The sequence below is a fragment of the Argiope bruennichi genome, chromosome 11 (genome assembly GCF_947563725.1).
Source record: "Argiope bruennichi chromosome 11, qqArgBrue1.1, whole genome shotgun sequence".
Taxonomy (NCBI): domain Eukaryota; kingdom Metazoa; phylum Arthropoda; class Arachnida; order Araneae; family Araneidae; genus Argiope; species Argiope bruennichi.
The window spans coordinates 42,768,468-42,788,341 of record NC_079161.1 but is presented as its reverse complement, the minus strand read 5'-3'; the positions used below and the strand labels follow the sequence as shown (position 1 = coordinate 42,788,341).

The 19,874-nt window shown below is 26.9% G+C and overlaps 1 protein-coding gene across 1 annotated transcript in view; it reads left to right on the top strand.

Annotated features, from left to right (window-relative positions):
- LOC129957562 (cell adhesion molecule Dscam2-like) overlaps positions 1 to 19,874 on the top strand; it is a 670,734-nt gene that overhangs the window by 536,402 nt on the left and 114,458 nt on the right. Inside the window, exon 10 of the mRNA XM_056069925.1 lies at positions 11,986 to 12,273. Within this exon, the coding sequence (XP_055925900.1) occupies positions 11,986 to 12,273 (288 nt within the window). The remainder of the gene's footprint in view (positions 1 to 11,985; positions 12,274 to 19,874) is intronic.

Here is a 19,874-nt window from a genome sequence, read left to right as displayed (position 1 = left end):
TATCTTTATCGCAGACAGGTGGACATATTTCAAACATACAGTTTTCAAACTGAGGGAGGTCTATAACGTGGAGATTCATCATAATCTCCAGTTAAAACTTATTTAACATATACTACATTTTTCTAAACTACGTATAGGAGAAAGTAAACATGTTTATATAAATTATTAAAAGCTATAAAAAATTCAAAAATAGCTAAAATTGCATTGAAATATATGACCAAAAGAGCCATCTGGAAAACGCTGGAGAAAATGCAAGAAAAAAACTAGGAAGTATGCGGAAATGCGAAGCCTATAACGGAGGAGGCGAAAATTTACATTTGAATAGAAGTTCATGGATACCTTTTCATTAAAAGTTTCTAATTCGAACTCTTCATAGCTTTGGTTATTTCAGAATACAGGCATATAGATTGCTTATTCTGTCAACATAATATTTTATTGATATTTACAACGATGGGAGAGTTTTTGTTATCGAATTAATATATCTGCCATTTGAGAATATACAAGTTGCCTTTTTCCCTAAGCACACAGTCGGAAATAAATGACTAATTTTGGTGAACAGTGCCTTCTAACTCATTCGAATCCTACCACTGGTACGATGCTTTAACCCTTTATAGGGCCATTTTTTTCTAGTCATATTATGTTTAAATATTTTTAGGCTTGAAATTAGAATAAGAAAAGGAATTCATTTAGCTTATTACATTAATTTAATTTGATTAATTAATTAATTTGGTTAATTTATAATTGACAAAACAAGACACATCATTTTGTGTGAGATAAAGAACTGAAGCATCTAAGTTTCTGTCTTTCTAAAAAAATTTGTCAGAACTTATGCTAACCTATATAATTTCATACAAACATTGATAAATTTGGTGGGAAGCATACTTCCCACGGCCCTAGAAACGGTTAAGTTTAGAGAGATGGATGCCAACTCAGGGGTCATCCTTGTCTTCTGTCCGTTTCTTAAAATTACGTTGTCCATCACAAAATAGCCCTAGTATGGCTTTAAAATTGGACGTAATGTAACTGATCTAAACTATAGCTCATTCGTCAATTTTTTTCGGCAATTCTTTGCTGTGTTATTTTGATATATTTTGCATCTTCGTTGAATTTTATATTATAATTATACTGTATATTAACTAAATAAAATGAAATGGAAGAATTTTTGTACCTTTTTGTCCCTTTTTAATTCTGGTTATATTCCTTATTAACAGTTCATTAGTTTTTTATAACTAAATAAGTTCTTTATTCCAAATATTTTTATGATTTAAGAATGAATATAATATAGTGAATAAGTTCACCCGAGTGTTGTTTCCAGCAATACTTCCCTGCGTTATTTTGGTTTATTTTGTTTCTCCTACAGTCTTTGAATTTCGAATAATCCTGCATACTAACAAGATGAAATAAAAGTTTTTAAAAAAAGTTTCACACTTTTATTCTGTTTTAATTCAAGTTATACTCTTTATAATGGAAAATTAGTTTTAGAGCTAAATACTTTATTTATTCCATATATTTCTATGATTTAAGAATAAATAAAATATAAAGAATACACTCGCCTGATTATTGTTTCCGGCAATACTTTCCTTTGTTATTTTATTTTGCATCCCCTACAGTCGTTGAATTTTTAATACCCCTGTAGTCTAAAAAAATGAAATCAAATGAAAGATTTTTTTTTAACTTTTAATTTTTTTAAAAAAATTTAGTTTATATTCTTTATCGATGGTTTATTAATTTTTTAAACAAATGGTTTATTTATTCTATGTATTATCATGATTTAAAAATGAATAAAATATAGCGAATAAGCAAAATATATGTAAAAATATATCATTTACAACACATTTTTATTCAATTGAACCGAATCTAAGCTTTGTGAAGATTAAATGAAATATTTAAAAAAAAAATTTTTGAACCTTAGCGGTGGTTTAACCAACACGCTTGAATAACAAGAAATTTAAAGTTTCCAAATAAGATTAACTGTATATAAATGATTAATAAAATAACCGAATTTTATGCAAAATGTTTCTATTTCTAATTAAACACGTTATTCGTTGGAAAATTAATACATAAATAATTTTTTAATTAGTTTCTTATTTGCAATATATTTCCAACTATTTCCCATGCTAATATCTTATGTCAAGACAGTGAAGTGAAAAGATACACAAGTCTCACAAAATTAAATCTCAGTTTAGTCCCCCGTCAGTGTCTTTGTTTAGTTCAGAAAAATAATTAATCGACCATTTATTGTACTTTATTCAAAGCGTTCTTTTAAGATATAACCACTCAATTTATATTTTATCAATGTCTTTGTTTTTGTTTATTTTAAAATGTTTATATTTATCCAAAGTTTTGAAGATGATGAGACTTAAAACGTTATTTTGTAACTTCATTTTAGATAATTTTGAAAATGAAGTTCTTAAATCTGCAATATTAACTATTAAACTAGTATATCTCATGTAAAATAATTATAAATATCTTCTTTAGCAATTAGTGTTTTCTGCTTTCAAAAAAATTCTTAAGTGAAAAAGGGTGAATAAAATAATGATGAAAACACATTTCTTTTACAGTATGTTTAATTACAATGCATTTTTTTTTTTGTATGTTCAAAGTTTCCTTTTTTAAAAATGAAATACTTATTGTTTTTTTGCTTTGTTAATACTTAATAGCAGTTAATTGCATTTTTCAATTAAAAATCTTTAAACAATGACGTCACTAATATGGAATGTAAGAATACGAATTTATTTAACTAATAAAAAAGATGAAGGAATAATTTCTCTTTTTAATTTTTAGTTTCGATTTCGAATGACCAAAAATAGATTTGAATTTTGAATAAATCTCTAACAATAAAGATATCAAGAATTTAGAGAAATGTCTTGATATTCTTATTCTTGGAATTTCTTGGCAAAAGAAATATCAGAACATTAGAGGGAAAATAAGAAATAACTATAAGTTCGAATTTCAAGAATTCCACTGTAGTTCTAAATTAAAATGTAATAAAGTTTTTAAAAACACACATTTATTAGAGTACTAAAAAAAATGTTTTTACTTAAACTTTTTAAAATTTAAACTTTTACTTATAATTCCTTATTATAAAATGAGGAATTCTTGAAGTCATTTTTTTAAAATTCCTACCAGGAGGCCTCATGAGTGACGGAAAAATTAATTAATTTTATTGATTAATTAAAAATAAAATAATGATAATTTTAAAACGTGTCTTGCTGTCTAGAATATATCCATGTACAAAATTAAAAATTCTAGACCATCAAGAACTGAATGCAAATCAGTTCCAAAATCCAATCTTCAGAAACAAGGAATAAATGAAGAAATGCACAACAAAGCTTTTAGTAAAAGCTTGGTTGTTATTTTTAAAACTAAACAGAATTTAAATTTTTAACCAACGAATAACACTGTAACCCGTACAATTTAACTCACTAAATACAAATGTATTTCAACATGATTTTTCAAATGTAGCATGTTTTATTAATATCCCTGTTTATAAAGGATGTATATCAATTTTCACCTCTTCAAGAATGAAAAATTTTATGTTAAATGAAATTGCATTCTTAGATTTAATGCAAACTTCATTTGAGAATTAGTAAAAGGAAAGATTTTTAGGAAATGACAGGTGAATAGGATAGTCAAGCTTAACAAATTAAAATATATTTTAGAACCTGAATGATAAAGTCAGTCTTTACAAATGAAAATATATTTTAATAGCTGAATAGTACAGTTTAACAAATAAAAATATACTATTTTCACAGCTGAATGGTGTAGTTAAGCTTAACAAATGAAAATGTACTTCTTTGATTACTAATGTACCATATATGACAAATATTCCCAATTTAGAAACACATTATATAAAATTCCATCTTTTAAAATTTGAAATGTTCCAAACTAAATGAAATTACTTTAATCGGTTTTCTATATATTATAAGAGATTTGTTTTCGATATACGATATACAAACTTCGGCTTAATTTTCGTTTGATCATTATTTTTTTAAAAAAATAAGAACTTTTAACCAAATAGTATTATGAATCATACAGTCGAACTAAATAAATTTAAATCTATCACATTAAGACTTCTAATACACTATGATGAATATTCCTAATTTATAAAGAATATATACTAAATTCTCTACCCTTTCAAGCATGAAACATTTCAAGTTAAATAAAATTGCACTAATAGGTTTGACGCAAACTTCATTTGAGCAAAACGAAAAGAAAACATAGAGAAGATTTTAATGAAATAACATCTGAATGGTACAGTCCAGCTTAACAAATGAATATATATTTTAACAGCTGAATAGTAAAGCCAAGATTAAGAAATAAAAATATATTTTAACAACTGAATGATACATTTTAGTTGAAAAAATAGAAATATATTTTAAAAACTAAATGATGCAATGAGGCTTAACAAATGAAAGTATATTTTGACAGCTGAATGGTGCAATCAAGCTTAACAAATGAAGATATACCTTAATAGCTGAATAGTACAGCCAAGCTTAACAAATGGAAATATATTTCCTAATGATTACTAATATAATATATATGATGAATACACTTATTTTTGAAAGGATGTTTACAAAATTCCATCTTTTAAAACATGAAGCATTCCAAATTAAATATATTTGCCTTAGTAGATTTTCGATATACAATTATAAGATCTTTGTTTTAGATATACGATATGCAAGGTTTCGATATAATTTTCGTTTGATAAGTATTAAAAAAAGTAACGAAAACTTTTAACCAAACAGTGTTGTAAATCATCTAGTCAAGTTAAATAAAAAGAAATTGATTTCATTACGACTTCTAATATGCTACGTTTGATTAACACTCCTAATTTATAAATAATGTATACAAAATATCACCTTTCAAAACATAAAACGTTCCTAATAAGTTTGTCTTAGTAGATTTTCCATATATTATAATATTTGTTTTCTGTATACGATATACAAACTTCGACGTAATTTTAATTTGATAATTATCAAAAAAGTAATGAAAACTTTTGACCAAATAGCATTATGAATCATATAGACAAGATAAATAAATTTAAATTTATTTCATTACGAATTCTAATATGCTACGTAGGATGAATATTCCTAATTTATCAAGAATGTATACAAAATTCCATCTTCTAAAACATGAAACGTTACAAATTAAATAAATTTGTCTTAATAGTTTTTCGATATATTATAACAAGAGATTTGTTTTCGATATACGATACACGAGCGTCGGTATAATTTTCATTTGGTCATTATTTTTTAAAAAATAAGAAATTTTACCAAATAGCATTATGAATTATACAGTCAAGCTCAATAAATTGAAATCTATTTCATTACGACTTCTAATACACTATGATGAATAATCCTAATTTATAAAGAATATATACTAAATTTTCTATACTTTCAAGCGTTTAAAATAAATAAAACTGCACTATTAAGTTTCATGCTAACTTCATTTGAGCATTACTAAAAGGAAACAAAGGATATATTTTTATTAAATAACAGCTGAATGGTACAGTCAAGCTTCACAAATGAAAATATATTTTAACAGCTGAATGATACGTCAAGCTTAACAAATGAAAATATATTTTAACAGCTGAATGGTACAGTCAAGATTAACAAATGAAAATATATATTAATAGTTGAATAGAACAGTCAAGCTTAACGTATGGAAATATATTTTAACAGCTGAATGGTACAATCAATATTAACAATTGAAAATATATATTAATAGCTGAATGATACAGTCAAGCTTTACGAATGAAAATATATTTTAACAGCTGAATGGTACAATCAATATTAACAATTGAAAATATATATTAATAGCTGAATGATACAGTCAAGCTTTACGAATGAAAATATATTTTAACAGCTGAATGGTACAATCAATATTAACAATTGAAAATATATATTAATAGCTGAATGATACAGTCAAGCTTTACGAATGAAAATATATTTTAACAGCTGAATGGTACAATCAATATTAACAATTGAAAATATATATTAATAGCTGAATGGTACAGTCATGCTTAACGTATGAAAATATATTTTAACAGCTGAATGATACATTCAAGCTTTACGAATGAAAATATATTTTAACAGCTGAATGGTACAGTCAAGCCTAACGTATGAAAATATATTTTAACAGCTGAATGGTACAGTGAAGCTTAACAAATGAAAATATATTTCCTTATGATTACTAATATATCATATATGATGAATATTCCTAATTTAGAAAGAATGTATACAAAATTCCAACTTTTAAAACATGAAATTTCCCAAAATAGCAATGCATTTTCGATATATTATAATGAAATATTTGTTTTCGTTATACGGTATACAAAGCTTCGATATAATTTTCGTTTGATTATTATTTTAAAAACGCAATGAAAGCTGTTAACCAAATAGTATTATAAATCATATAGTCAAGCTAAATAAATTGAAATCTATCTCATTACGACTTCTAATATGCTACGTATGATGAACATTCCTAATTTATAAATAATGTATACAAAATGTAATTTTTTAAAGCATGAAACGTATCTAATTAAATAAATTTGCCTTAGTAGATTTCCCATGTATTATAATATTTGTTTTCTGTGTACGATATACCAACTTCGATATAATTTTCGTTTGATAAATATTAAAATATGTAATGAAAACTTTTAAACCATATAGTGTTATAAATCATATAGTCAAGCTAAATAAATTGAAATCTATCTCATTACGACTTCTAATATGCTACGTTTGATGAACATTCCTAATTTATAAATAATGTATACAAAATGTAATTTTTTAAAGCATGAAACGTATCTAATTAAATAAATTTGCCTTAGTAGATTTCCCATGTATTATAATATTTGTTTTCTGTGTACGATATACCAACTTCGATATAATTTTCGTTTGATAAATATTAAAACATGTAATGAAAACTTTTAAACCATATAGTGTTATAAATCATATAGTCAAGCTAAATAAATTAAAATCTATTTCTTTACGACTTCTAATATGCTACGTTTGATGAACATTCCTAATTTATAATGTATACAAAATATCGTCTTTTAAAACATCAAACGCATCCAATTAAATAAGTTTGCTTTAGTAGATTTTCGAAGTATTGTTATAAGAGATTTATTCGGTATACAATATACAAGCTTCGATATAATTTTCGTTTGATGAATACTAAAAAATGTAGTGAAAACTTTTAACCAAATAGATTGTTATAAATCATATAGTCAAGCTAATTAAATTGAAATCTCCTGCATTACGACTTCTAATATGCTACGTTTGATGAATATTCCTAATTTATAAAGAATATATACAAAATATCGTCTTTTAAAACATCAAACGCATCCAATTAAATAAGTTTGCTTTAGTAGATTTTCAAAGTATTGTTATAAGAGATTTATTCGGTATACAATATACAAGTTTCGATATAATTTTCGTTCGATGAATACTAAAAAATGTAGTGAAAACTTTTAACCAAATAGATTGTTATAAATCATATAGTCAAGCTAATTAAATTGAAATCTCTTGCATTACGACTTCTAATATGCTACGTTTGATGAATATTCCTAATTTATAAAGAATGTATACAATAGACGTCATTTCATTTTCAATGTTCCCATTCTTCAACATTTGCTATTCAAAAGCAATTTTTCCAACTGTCTTAACCTCAATGAATAATTGCATAGAAAGGGTACTTTGAAGTACTAAATCATCGTCATTTGCCAGAAATCGATTTGCAAATTGAAGGTAAAGAGACGAAGAGGAAAGAAATTACTTCCTTTTTCCACTACTTCTTCTTTTTCACTCTTTTTTTCATCCAATCGAAGTAATAAATTTTTATCTTTTTGTCCTTTTCTTCTTTCTCCACGGAAATACCTGAAACTTTGCAAGGGTCTAAAACCATTTTAATGCAGTTTCCATTCTTAAATCTGTCAGCAGAGACAAATTAGCCCCATTAACCTCCTGCTACAAACAAAGAGATGTTGCAAAATAAAAATTACCGCCTTCCCATGATTTGCACTTGATAAAAAAAAAATCAAGTAATGAAAAAAAAAGTATTGTGTCATTTGGTTACACAAAAACTTACTTCTTTCTTAACTTAACCTCTCTCCCTCCCTCTTTTTTCTTTCTTTCTTTCTCTTTTGGAATTAAACTTTTTTTTGCATATCTTCCTTTATCCATTTTGGCTGAAGAAATAAAATTCACCTAAGAAACTTCAATACACATTTGGCGGGTAGCTATGTAAAACGAGTTACAAAATGTTTCTTAAAGAAAACTTTTTTTTTAGTAAAATGAAGTATGGAAAAAATTTCTATGAACAGAAATGAAAGAAATGAAGGAAAGAAAAAGTCTCCGAAGGTCTATGCTCTAGCCAAAAAATTTCCAAAGTCATTCTTCCAGTTCAATGCGTATTTTTTTTCTTAGTGATTATACTTTTTTCCCAGTAGTGTCAACATTTTTTGACAGGCCGTATCGTTCAAATATGGAATCTGTGTTCCAATTTCTTTGAAAAACGGCATCCCCGTCAGTAAAAGCTATAATTTTTTTCCGATTATCTGGAACGTTACTGCGCAAGGAGGGAAAAAAGTTTCCCCCGAGGTTTTGCGTTGACTACACTTTTTTGTAATCCTTTGATATTTTTTAGTAATAAAGCTGTCAGTAAATATGAGTTGAGTTCTTTCACGGTTTCCGAAATGTAGACACAAAATGGTGTGTTGGGATAAACCCATACCTCGCTTGTCAGTTTTCTATCGTGAAACTGTCGTTCTTATCTATTGGTAAATCAACCCAGGAATGACAATTTACCAAAGCGTAGAACAAAGGCATTTTGAAATTTTCCCTTAAGTGCGAAGCAACATCATTTTCTGCACTTCAGTGTCAATATTTATTTTCAGCGTGAACCGCGAAAGCAGGTGTTTTAAAATAGCGTACTGTCATTTTAGTCTTGTAGAAGAAAAAAATATCTGGTAGTACATATACATTGAACAATATCGTATGATATTAAACAATGTTGTTAAATATTAAATAATATAGTACAATATACAATATTATTGAATATTGAATAATATAGTGCAATATACAATATTATTGAATAATATAGTGCAATATACAATATTATTGAATATTGAATAATATAGTGCAATATACAATATTATTGAATAATATAGTGCAATATACAATATTATTGAATAATATAGTGCAATATACAATATTATTGAATAATATAGTGCAATATACAATATTATTGAATAATATAGTGCAATATACAATATTATTGAATAATATAGTACAATATACAATATTATTGAATATTGAATAATATAGTAAAATATACAATAGTGTTGAATATTGAATAATATAGTACAATATACAATAGTGTTGAATATTGAACAATATAGTACAATATACAATATTGTTGAATATTGAATAATATAGTACAATATACAATATTGTTGAATATTTAATGTTATATTTCCATATACAATATTGTTGAATATTGATTAATATAGTTGAATGTACAATATTACTGAATATTGAATAATATAGTACAATACAGTAAAATATTCAATACTGTTGAATAATGAATAATGTAGTACGATATTGAACAATATACAATATTGTTGAATATTGACTAATATAGTACAATATTGTACAATATACAATGTTGTTGAATATGGAACAATATAGTATGATATTGCACAATAAACAATATTGTTGAATATTGAATACCAGGTGCAGTATACGCAATTCTGTACAATATTGTTGAATATTGAATACCAGAGTGCAGTATACGCAATTCTGTACAATATTGTGAAACAGGCTTTACTCCCTATGTTTAAAATATATACGTATTACTATCTGTAAATTTAAATTCATTATATTTACTAAAAAATAATTTATGAATTTTTATAATATCATTAATATTTCTTTTTGCAAACGTTTATTTTATTCCATTCATATCTCAAGAAATTATGTTTGTGACTATGGAATTTTGCAACCGATTTTTTTTATTTTTCACTTTCTGATATATTAGAATTTTCATAATATTCGCATTACCGCTGTTTTAATGAGAACTTTTAATATTTCTGAAACTTATTTACTTGGATTCAATTAGTTTCCTGACTTTTATTATATATAAGAGCCGCCATCTGTTGTGAATATGAGAAAAATTTTATGATGTTTGTAAAAATAGAATTTTGAAATAGACTTCTTATCAGTTTCTGATGCACTAAAATTTTGCAATTTTTTTGCAGTCTTATGAAATTATTTTAACATTTTTAGAGTTTAATTATTCTTATTCTTTTAGTTTCTTAAATTTTGCTTATGTAAATTGTGTCATCTGATAAAATTGTGAAAAAAAGTTTAATTATATGAATTAGAAGTATTTAAAATTATGAATTCAGTAGTATATTAAAAATAAAAATAAGTCTAAATTTTTATTAATGCACCAAAAAAGAATTTATTTACCAAACTGTACATATCAAGGGATAAATCTCTCCATAAGAAAGCTAAGAAAAATCATAAAAGTGTGAAATGCTTAAAACAATGTTATAAGAAAATTTAGCTACAATGAAGTATTGTAGGGAAAATAATCCTGAACGTTCAATTATAATTAATATAATTAAAATAACAGGTTATATAAAGCACATCTTATATGTCACTTTAACAATTTCATCATCAAATTGTTATTTTTGATCATACAAGGAATATATAACTTTATTACATTTTCGAAATAATAAATAATGTCATATTATGAATTTCATTTTCAATGTTAACGATAAAAGCAAACGATATTTATTGGAATAAAAGAAAATAATACTCTAAACCTCATCATTTTCAAATTTTTACTAAACATAAAATTTCAAAACAAATAAAGATGGATATATTGATAAAATCTGAAAATGAATTATCATTCAAATAATTGCTTCATGATATAACGTTAGATAAATGTTTGGAAAAAGAGTATTGATAAACCATACTTCTATTTTATTAACTTAATGATGATTGCATCAGTTAATTTGAAAATGTCTTTTCAACTATTATTAATTGTCTTTAATTGAGATATTCATTTAGATAATAGTCAGAATCCTTTATTAAATCAGCTACTAATTTACTTATAATTGATATAATAATTTCTTTCTAGATAATTAATTTCGGTCAATCACGTTGGCAGTAAGATTTTGCATAAAATTCTTTTATAAATTTTAATATTTATTTATTCGTTGTTATATAAAGTGAATTCAATTGTAATATTTTCATTTATTAACCATGAACTTAATTCAATTTTGATATTTTCATTTACTAGTTTAATGTATCAATTATTAAATCGATAATATAATAGATTTCATTATTCTTATTTAAACTCCTTGGAGCTTGTCAGATGATCAAGAAAATCAAAAGAATATAAATGAAATGAATTTTGCTTATTTGTTAGGTTTCATGTTATCTTAAACCTTAAAAAGTACGAGGAATAAAAGAACAATTGTAAAATCAATAAAAAAAGTTATAGAATTTTAATAGATTACATTTAAAATATTTTATCTGTCGCTTCTATTAATTTTGTATTGCTAACACAATATGCTAACCAATGATTTGAAATGTTGTGTAATATAAATTAATAACTAATTAATATTATATAATTTAAATAATATTTTATTATATAAATGTTTTTATAATATGTTAAAAAAAAAAGAAAATAAAAACAAAAAGTTTAAAAATATTTTTACTGGTGTAATAAAAATTGGAAAATATAGAAGAGATTAAATTTTCAATCATTAAAAGAATTTCTCTCAGAACATCATTTTTTATGATGTTTTTGGTATTTATATTTCTAATGAAAAAAAGATTAAAGTAAGAAATTAAAAATATTTTAAAAAGAATTTAGAATGTCTTTCTAAGTGAAATTTATTCATTTAATTTTTTCAAATTTAAGACTAATTTTGCAAGATAATATAATAGTTATTCTTCATTTTTTTTCCAGTTCCGCCAGTTATAGATCCTAATTATTACCGAGAAAGTATAACAGTTGATGAAGACGCTCGAACTAAACTGATGTGTGTCGTCACCAAAGGAGATCCGCCCATGCGATTTCATTGGTTGAAAAATGGCCAGACGTTTTTGGCACATGGTGATACGACAGTTCAAACATTTGAAGATACTTCTATCGTGACCTTCAAGAAGGTTGCTTCAAGTGACAGAGGTCAATATACCTGTGTTGCCACCAACATTGCAGCATCTACTAATAGATCGATGCAACTTGTTGTTAATGGTAAGTATTAATGTTTACATCATTTTAAATATAGTTAAATTAATAAAAATAAACGTACAACTTTATCTCGTGTAATTTGTAAATTTCGTAAAAATTATGAATACATTGCAAGTTATAAAAATACAAATAATGGGTGCATGTTAAAATTCAGCAACATCTGTAAATTCTAAGAATTTGCTTTTATGAAAATACTTTCATTCAAGAAGTAATACCAAATATACATTCCGTTTAGTAGCAAACATAGTAGCATTGCGAAGTTACGATGCTCGAGCTACATTATTGAGACGTAACGATGCTCGAGCTACATTATTGCGACGTTACGATGCTCGAGCTACATCATTGCGACGTTACGAAGCTCGAGCTACATCATTGCCACGTTATGATGCTCGAGCTACATCATTGCCACGTTATGATGCTCGAGCTACATCATTGCCACGTTATGATGCTCGAGCTACATCATTGCCACGTTATGATGCTCGAGCTACATCATTGCCACATTACGGTGCTGGAGTTGTATCATTTCCCCAATACTTTGCTCGAGCTACATTATTCTCACGCTACCTCATTCTCACTTTAACTACGCTTGAGCTTCATCATTCCCTCATTACTATGCTCGAGCTACATTCTCCTCATGTTACAATGCTCGTGTTTCATCATTTCTACGTTAAAATGTTGGAACTACCGAAATGTTTAATGAAAATTCACGCATTATTAGTTGACTCAAGTCCATTTCTTTTTCAATTCTTTAATTATAGGCCATGAAAATCCGAATTAAAATCTTGAATAAATTTGTAAAAAACGCTGAGTGCATTTGAAAAAATTGCTTACAATATAAATATAATAAATATTGTATCAGTAGATAAATCTAAAACATTGTATTTTCGGAAAAAATGAGAAAAATCATTGATTAACATTTTAAGGGACATTTTTGATAGTAATGGTAGCGTGAAATATTTTTGGCCGAAGATTGTTTTAATAAAATAAATTTATTTAGTTTATCAGATAAAATTAAATTGATTTGTTTCATTTACAGTAAAATAACAATTCAATACAATTTGTAACAATATGAATTAAAAAAATTTAATCGTCTATGATTTTATTTCATCGAATAATTAGTCAATAATTTGCATTAATGTTCTTTCTGGAGATTGTTATTGGCAGGTTATTATGTAACAACAATAATAATTAGTTGGTTGTTAAATTGAGTGATGAACAGCCTTGGAAACAGTTAACAAATACATTGAGGGTTACTAAAAATATAACAGAAAAAGAAATCGATGATTAAAAATACTGAACAAATGAATAAAGGTTATTAAAATAAATAGGTTAATGATTTTTACGATATATTTATTATTCACTTAGAAGTTCAGTATTGTCTTTTGTACTTAGATGAAAGCCCAAAACAGAACCGATTGTCTTTGATAAGAAATTCTTTTAAATGAAGTATATGATTGATCTGTTTTTAAAATCATTTAAACTGAATTCAGGAGAAAAACGTATTCTTGAGTTAACTTGGACTCACTTAAGCGATTTTTAATCGATTTGAACCAAATAACAAGAAAGGTTCTCAAAGCTGCACTGAAGAAAAAAGTATTCTTCGATGAATAAAATCTGTGCCTGATGTAAAGTTTTGTCTTTTTGCATATCAATAAATAAAGGATTTTGTTTTATCAGAATTATATTTCTTATGCTACATTTACTAAATATATCAAGAGTAAATTTCGACATATCTAGATTATTAAAACTGCATTTAACTACTTGTTTTAACGTTTAATTTCGACTTATTAAAAACTAAATCAAAATTAATTAATTTTTTATTCATTCTTTCAAGATTTCATTTCGAATCATTAAAATCCTATTATTTAAACTGTTCTTGCTAAATATTTTTATATCTTATTTCAGCACTCAAAATTAGACTAACTAAATTGTTTATAATGAATATTGCAAGGTAACATTTCGGCAAATACCAGTAATTTTATAAAGAAAAAACATAAAATTAAAATCAAATATGGCATTTTTTTTTTTTTTTTTTTTTGCGAAACTGAGGTTTAAACTGATTTCGAATGATCTCGTACGTACATATAATATACCTCTCTTCACCATTTCGTGTTAATTCCGTTTTCTTCTTTGTGATTCTTCAGGTGATAACTTCTTACAGCACTGCCCTTTATTGGCCAGACAAGAAAATCGGGTACATGGCCAAAATTCGCGCCAAGCTGAAACTTTTTGTTGGCGTTAAGCCTCCAAACGTGACAGCCTTCTTTATCAATTTCTAATAACCCTAAAAGCGAAAAATATGTGCCTCAAAAACGATAAGTCGCTAATTTTCTGTCCGTGCATTCTGAGGCTTCAAAAATCCCAAACCCAAACACCATGCTCTCACAAGATGAAAATTGCATTTATTGAATGTTTCACTGAAGATGTATTTTTATGTTGCTTTTAATTAATTTTTTAAGAGAAAATTGCTTCATTAAGCATGTTTTTTCTCTAATTTTACTTATTCATTAAGTAAAATTAGTGAAAAAACATGCTTAATGAAGCAATTTTCTTCATTAAGCATATTTCAAAGCTAAATTCCAGTATATCGATGATATATTTACTAAATATAGTAAGACCAAAATTTCGCATGTTTGCTGAAGAAGAGGTTATATAGCTAATGATTTCGGTATAATATGAAGTAAATTGTCTCTGTTTATATTCTATTTAATAGCAACAAAGTCCATTTGATATTCTTTAGTCTCTAAACAATCAGTATGAGTGATATTCCAGTAGACTTCTCATTCACCCTTTACTAAAGACGTTACCCTCCCTCATCCATCGCATAAAATTGGAGACCTGGTGAAATCGCTGCTATTTTCAATAATTGTTTTCATCTCCTTTATCCAATTTATTACGTTGTCCACGCATCGTGTTTATGTACAGATGAATAACTCATATAAAAATGAACCAATTGTTTCACGTGACCTGAAATCGATACAGATCTGCAATTTTGGTGATAAAATAATCGACAAAATTTTATTTTTTCAGATCGTTGTGATTTGACGTCTAGTTATCATATAATTTAATTGTCTTGTTCAATTAAATTGTCTTTCTGCACACGAATAGAGAAATCTGCTAACAGTGAATTAATGGAAACATATAGTCCAAAAATTAAAACAGATTTACAATTCTTTTCAATTTTTGGCGACCATCTGGTCTCGCGGGCATATTTATTATGTTTAATTTCAAGCTAATTTCTTGTGCAAAACTTGATATTCAGTAATGTTTTAAAAATTATTTTTAAGCATCAAATTCTAATAGACATCGAAATTTTAATGTTTTAAAAATTATAAACGTGTATTTTTTTATTGTAATAAGATAATATTCAAAGATTTATCAGTTTATTCAGATATCTTTCCCCATTCCAATAAAAAGAAAAACCAATTTTTTTTTAATGAATTCATACAAAATATTATACATCTCCAATTTTCATGTGAAGATTTAATACCACCTGTCGCAGATACTGCCTTATGATTACCGAATGCTAACCAATTGCCCCAACTGGGATACATAAATGCCACCTGTTTGAGAGGAAGTCTAAATATTATAATTCAGAAAATGATATTTAACTCAGAATGTAGAGATGCATCGAAATCTTGCATTTGAATTCGTTGGCAAGTATAATATTTTCTCTTTGTGAAGTGAATCACGGTGGCCTGTTATTAAGAGGTAGGCCTCCAGGTTCGAGACCTGATTCCACCGAAAACCCATCATATAAGTGGGTCTGGTACACGTTAAATTTGTCGGAGCCAAATGTCGTCTATCTGGTTTGGTGTGGAAATTTGGACAGGAGCGTGCTAGCTCGGGTTTCATCCTCGTTATCTGACCGCGGTTTAAAATTACAAGGTCCGTCCCAAAATAGCCCTAGTTTTGCTTTAATATTGTTGTCAATATAACTAAACGGAACTAAACTTCTCTTGTACTTCGGGCACAGATCTTAATTGAATACATTCATTTTTATCGATTTTCTTAAGAAAATATCAAATGGTGCCAGACAGAAGAAAGAGAAGCCGTGCGGTCTGCCATTATTAAATAAAACACATTTTCCATTCTTGCAATATTTTCTGCATCTTGATTGGAGTTTTTCGGAAGTATGATAGGTCACTTTACTTAAGCAAAAAGAAAATACTTTGTAATCCTGAAGAAAAGTTTCAATCCCCAAAGCCATATCATATTTCTTATGTAACTTTAACCTGCGTCTATGATAACATGGTGGTGCCGCGGTGGTCTGGTGGTAAGGTTTCTGCTTCGGAACCGGAGGGTTTCCGGTTCGAGACCCGATTCCACCGAAGAACCGCCGTGTAAGGGGGAGTAATAAACGTTAAATAATCTTTCGAGGCTAAATGTCCTACCTTAGAGGGGGTGCGGGAGTTTGAAGATGGGCCTGTCAGCTCAGGTGTCGCACTCGTCGTCTGACCGCATTTCCAAAATTACGAGGCCCATCCCAAAATAACCCTAGTGTTGCTTTAAAACAGGACGTTAATATAACTAAATAAACTTCTCTTTCTGAAATTCATGCATAAGATATTAAAAGCACCCTTTATAAATAATTTATTAAGTTTGCAAAACATGAGTAATATTTGAAGTCAATTTTATAAGCACACACTCATCAGTATTTCCAGTGCTGATCACCTGAAGTCCATTTAAAATTTCACTTATCTAAGATAAAGCAACTGCAGAGACAGAATGAAGTAATTTGCAAGTACTATTTACAGAAACAGGCCATTAAAAACGTTACAATAATTCACGCATTGCTTTCTATTTGCAATCATCCATTTTCTACCATTACTCCAACACTGCTCTTTTAAGCTTGAGAAAGCTGGTTCTTTAAATAAAAGTAAAATTATCTTACCTAAAAATGATTGAAAGCTATTTTCTGCCACATTAGGCACAAATGCATAGCTAACAAGCCATGTAAATGAGTTTTCGGTCTCTTTTATCTCTGTGGAGGAATTCCAGTCACAGGCTGAGGCGATGTGCCGGAAATATGTTGCGTTCCCATGGGAGTCTGAAAGCTCTATTCGTTAATGGATTTCTAAAGCTTAAGGAGTCGAGTAGCGGCTACAGAATCGTTGATTCGAGTTCTAATCATCAAAAACCACTTTCATCAATCTATAATGGGCGGAACCGAAAGCTTAAAGTTCGAATATTTCGAACTTTCAGGTGAATAGTGTGCGCTGTGTAAAAGATTTTTTATATATATAAAATGGATGCTAATCGAACTTTACAGTCAATCAATGAATATATGTGGGAATATATATTCAAATATGAGTATGTGGGAATTTATATTTCCAAATGATTTTTATATCACTTAATATATATATACAAAAAAATCAAACTGTTTAATATTTTTAACACGAACTTATTTTTAATTATTAATTGTAACATTCAGCATGTAATAATTACATTGCAAACATATCTCTACTACTAATAAAGACGAATGTGTTTATGCTCTTCAAGGTCAGACCAATAGGGTGTAGTTGAAGAATGTATATATATTTATACTTTAGGAGGGTGAGATCTGCATCTTAGAGCAATTTTCTTTAAATTTTAAATAATTAAAATTTGAGAAATATTTCGGCTTTTTCCTTGATAATTCACAAAATATTAAATTACAAAAGCAACATTTACCATTCTAAAATTCCAAAAATTATTCTTTTTAATGATATCAATTGACAGTCCTGTAAATTTTTCCCCAAACGTTAGCAAATTTTTAAGAAATATTTTTTCGCTTATTTTTAAACAAATGATTACATTATTGAGGCGAAATTCAAATCGTTTTCATTGTTTCATTAAATATTTAATCGAACGATTTTTTTTCCATTGGGAAAAGTTAAAGAAGCAGAATTATATTTAATATCAATGTAGCTTATGAAAATAAAAGTCAAATTACAAAATCTTAAATGTCAGAAGATATATGAAGCAGATATTTACGCTTTTAAGGGCTATGATGTCATGAAACTTGATTAACTATTCATTAAGTTGGTCTTAACCATCTATTGAGATAGTTAAAACCAACAATAAACCAAATGTACCAATGATGTAAACCATCTCTTTGGTGACCAACTGAATCAGTAAACAATTAATTGTGTTTTATTCAACGCTAGTTCCGTGGGCACAACTTTTATGTTCAATGTTCCTTCAATAAAATATTTTTTTAAATATATTTTCTAATTGCACGACGTCATTCTTGTTGTTGTAATTTCAATTTCATATTGCTCTTATAAATTGTAGATAATAAACAAAATATTTTCTCTTCAAATTTTAACAATGGATGTAAAAAAGCAATTATATTTTCGAGTAAATAATAAAAGCGATCAGAATTTCACTGTAATAATGGAAATCATTATTAAGAACTTATTCAAAGATTGGTATAATTAAAAAGTTAATTTGATATTTAATAAATATCATTTAAAATATTATAGTATTGTATATAAAAATTAAAAAGACAATTTTTGAATTTTAGAAGGAATGTAAAAATCGATTTTTCTCAATAATATTTTTGATTGTTATAGCGAATAAAACATTGAAATATTGCTTAATTTTTACTTATTTAAAATTTTAACTAAAATTTCAAAGCAATTGCCATGATGTTTGCATTTCTATTTTCCAAATTATATTTGTCTCGCATCTGGCAGTTCTAGGTTCACCCTTTCTAGGGCCATGGGAAGTATGCTTCCCACCAAATTTATCAATCTTTGTATGAAATTATGTAGGTTGGCATAAGTTCTGACATTTTTTTTTTACAAAGACAGAAACTTAGATGCTTCAGTTCTTTATCTTACACAAAATGACGAGTCTTGATTTGTTACTTAATTATTAATTAACCTAATTAAATTTATCTAATAAGCTAAATGAATCCCTTTTCTTATTCTAAATGAATCCCTTTTCTTCAAGCCTAAAAATATTTTAACATAACATGACTAGAATAAATGGCCCTTTAAAGGGTTAAAAAGCTAGTTACGGAAGAATAGGTGGAGGAGTGCTTGAAACCAGGATTCTTAACTTCCGGGGCATAACAGTTGAATGCAGAAATGACTTGAAAATAATATCACTTAGCCAGATGATTTTATTTAGTAAATTCAAATGTGATTAGTAAATATTAAAGCAATTAATCTAGTGGGAAAAATCAAAAGAAAAGAATTGGATTTTACATAAAAAGAATTTAGGCTAAATAATTTGGATATCCTAATTAGGCTAAATAATTTGGATAATAGGCTAAATAATTTGGCCGTCATATATATGTTTAACGCTAGGACTACCAAGGCCGTTATTTTGATGATTTTAAACTTTCCTTCTTAGAAATTTTGATATAATTTATGTATTGTTCTAGAACTTTATGACAACTTTTAAGGAAATATAAGAATATTTACATATTCGTATTCAATTTCCACTCAGCTATTTTAACTACCATAATCCAGTATAATCTATACCCATTTATACCAAGACCCGTCAAAATTATGGTTTATAATATTTATGGATGATATTTTTTTCAAAAAAGATTATAATATTTTATGGACCATCTATGCAATGATGGGCATCAATAATATTTACATTCATTT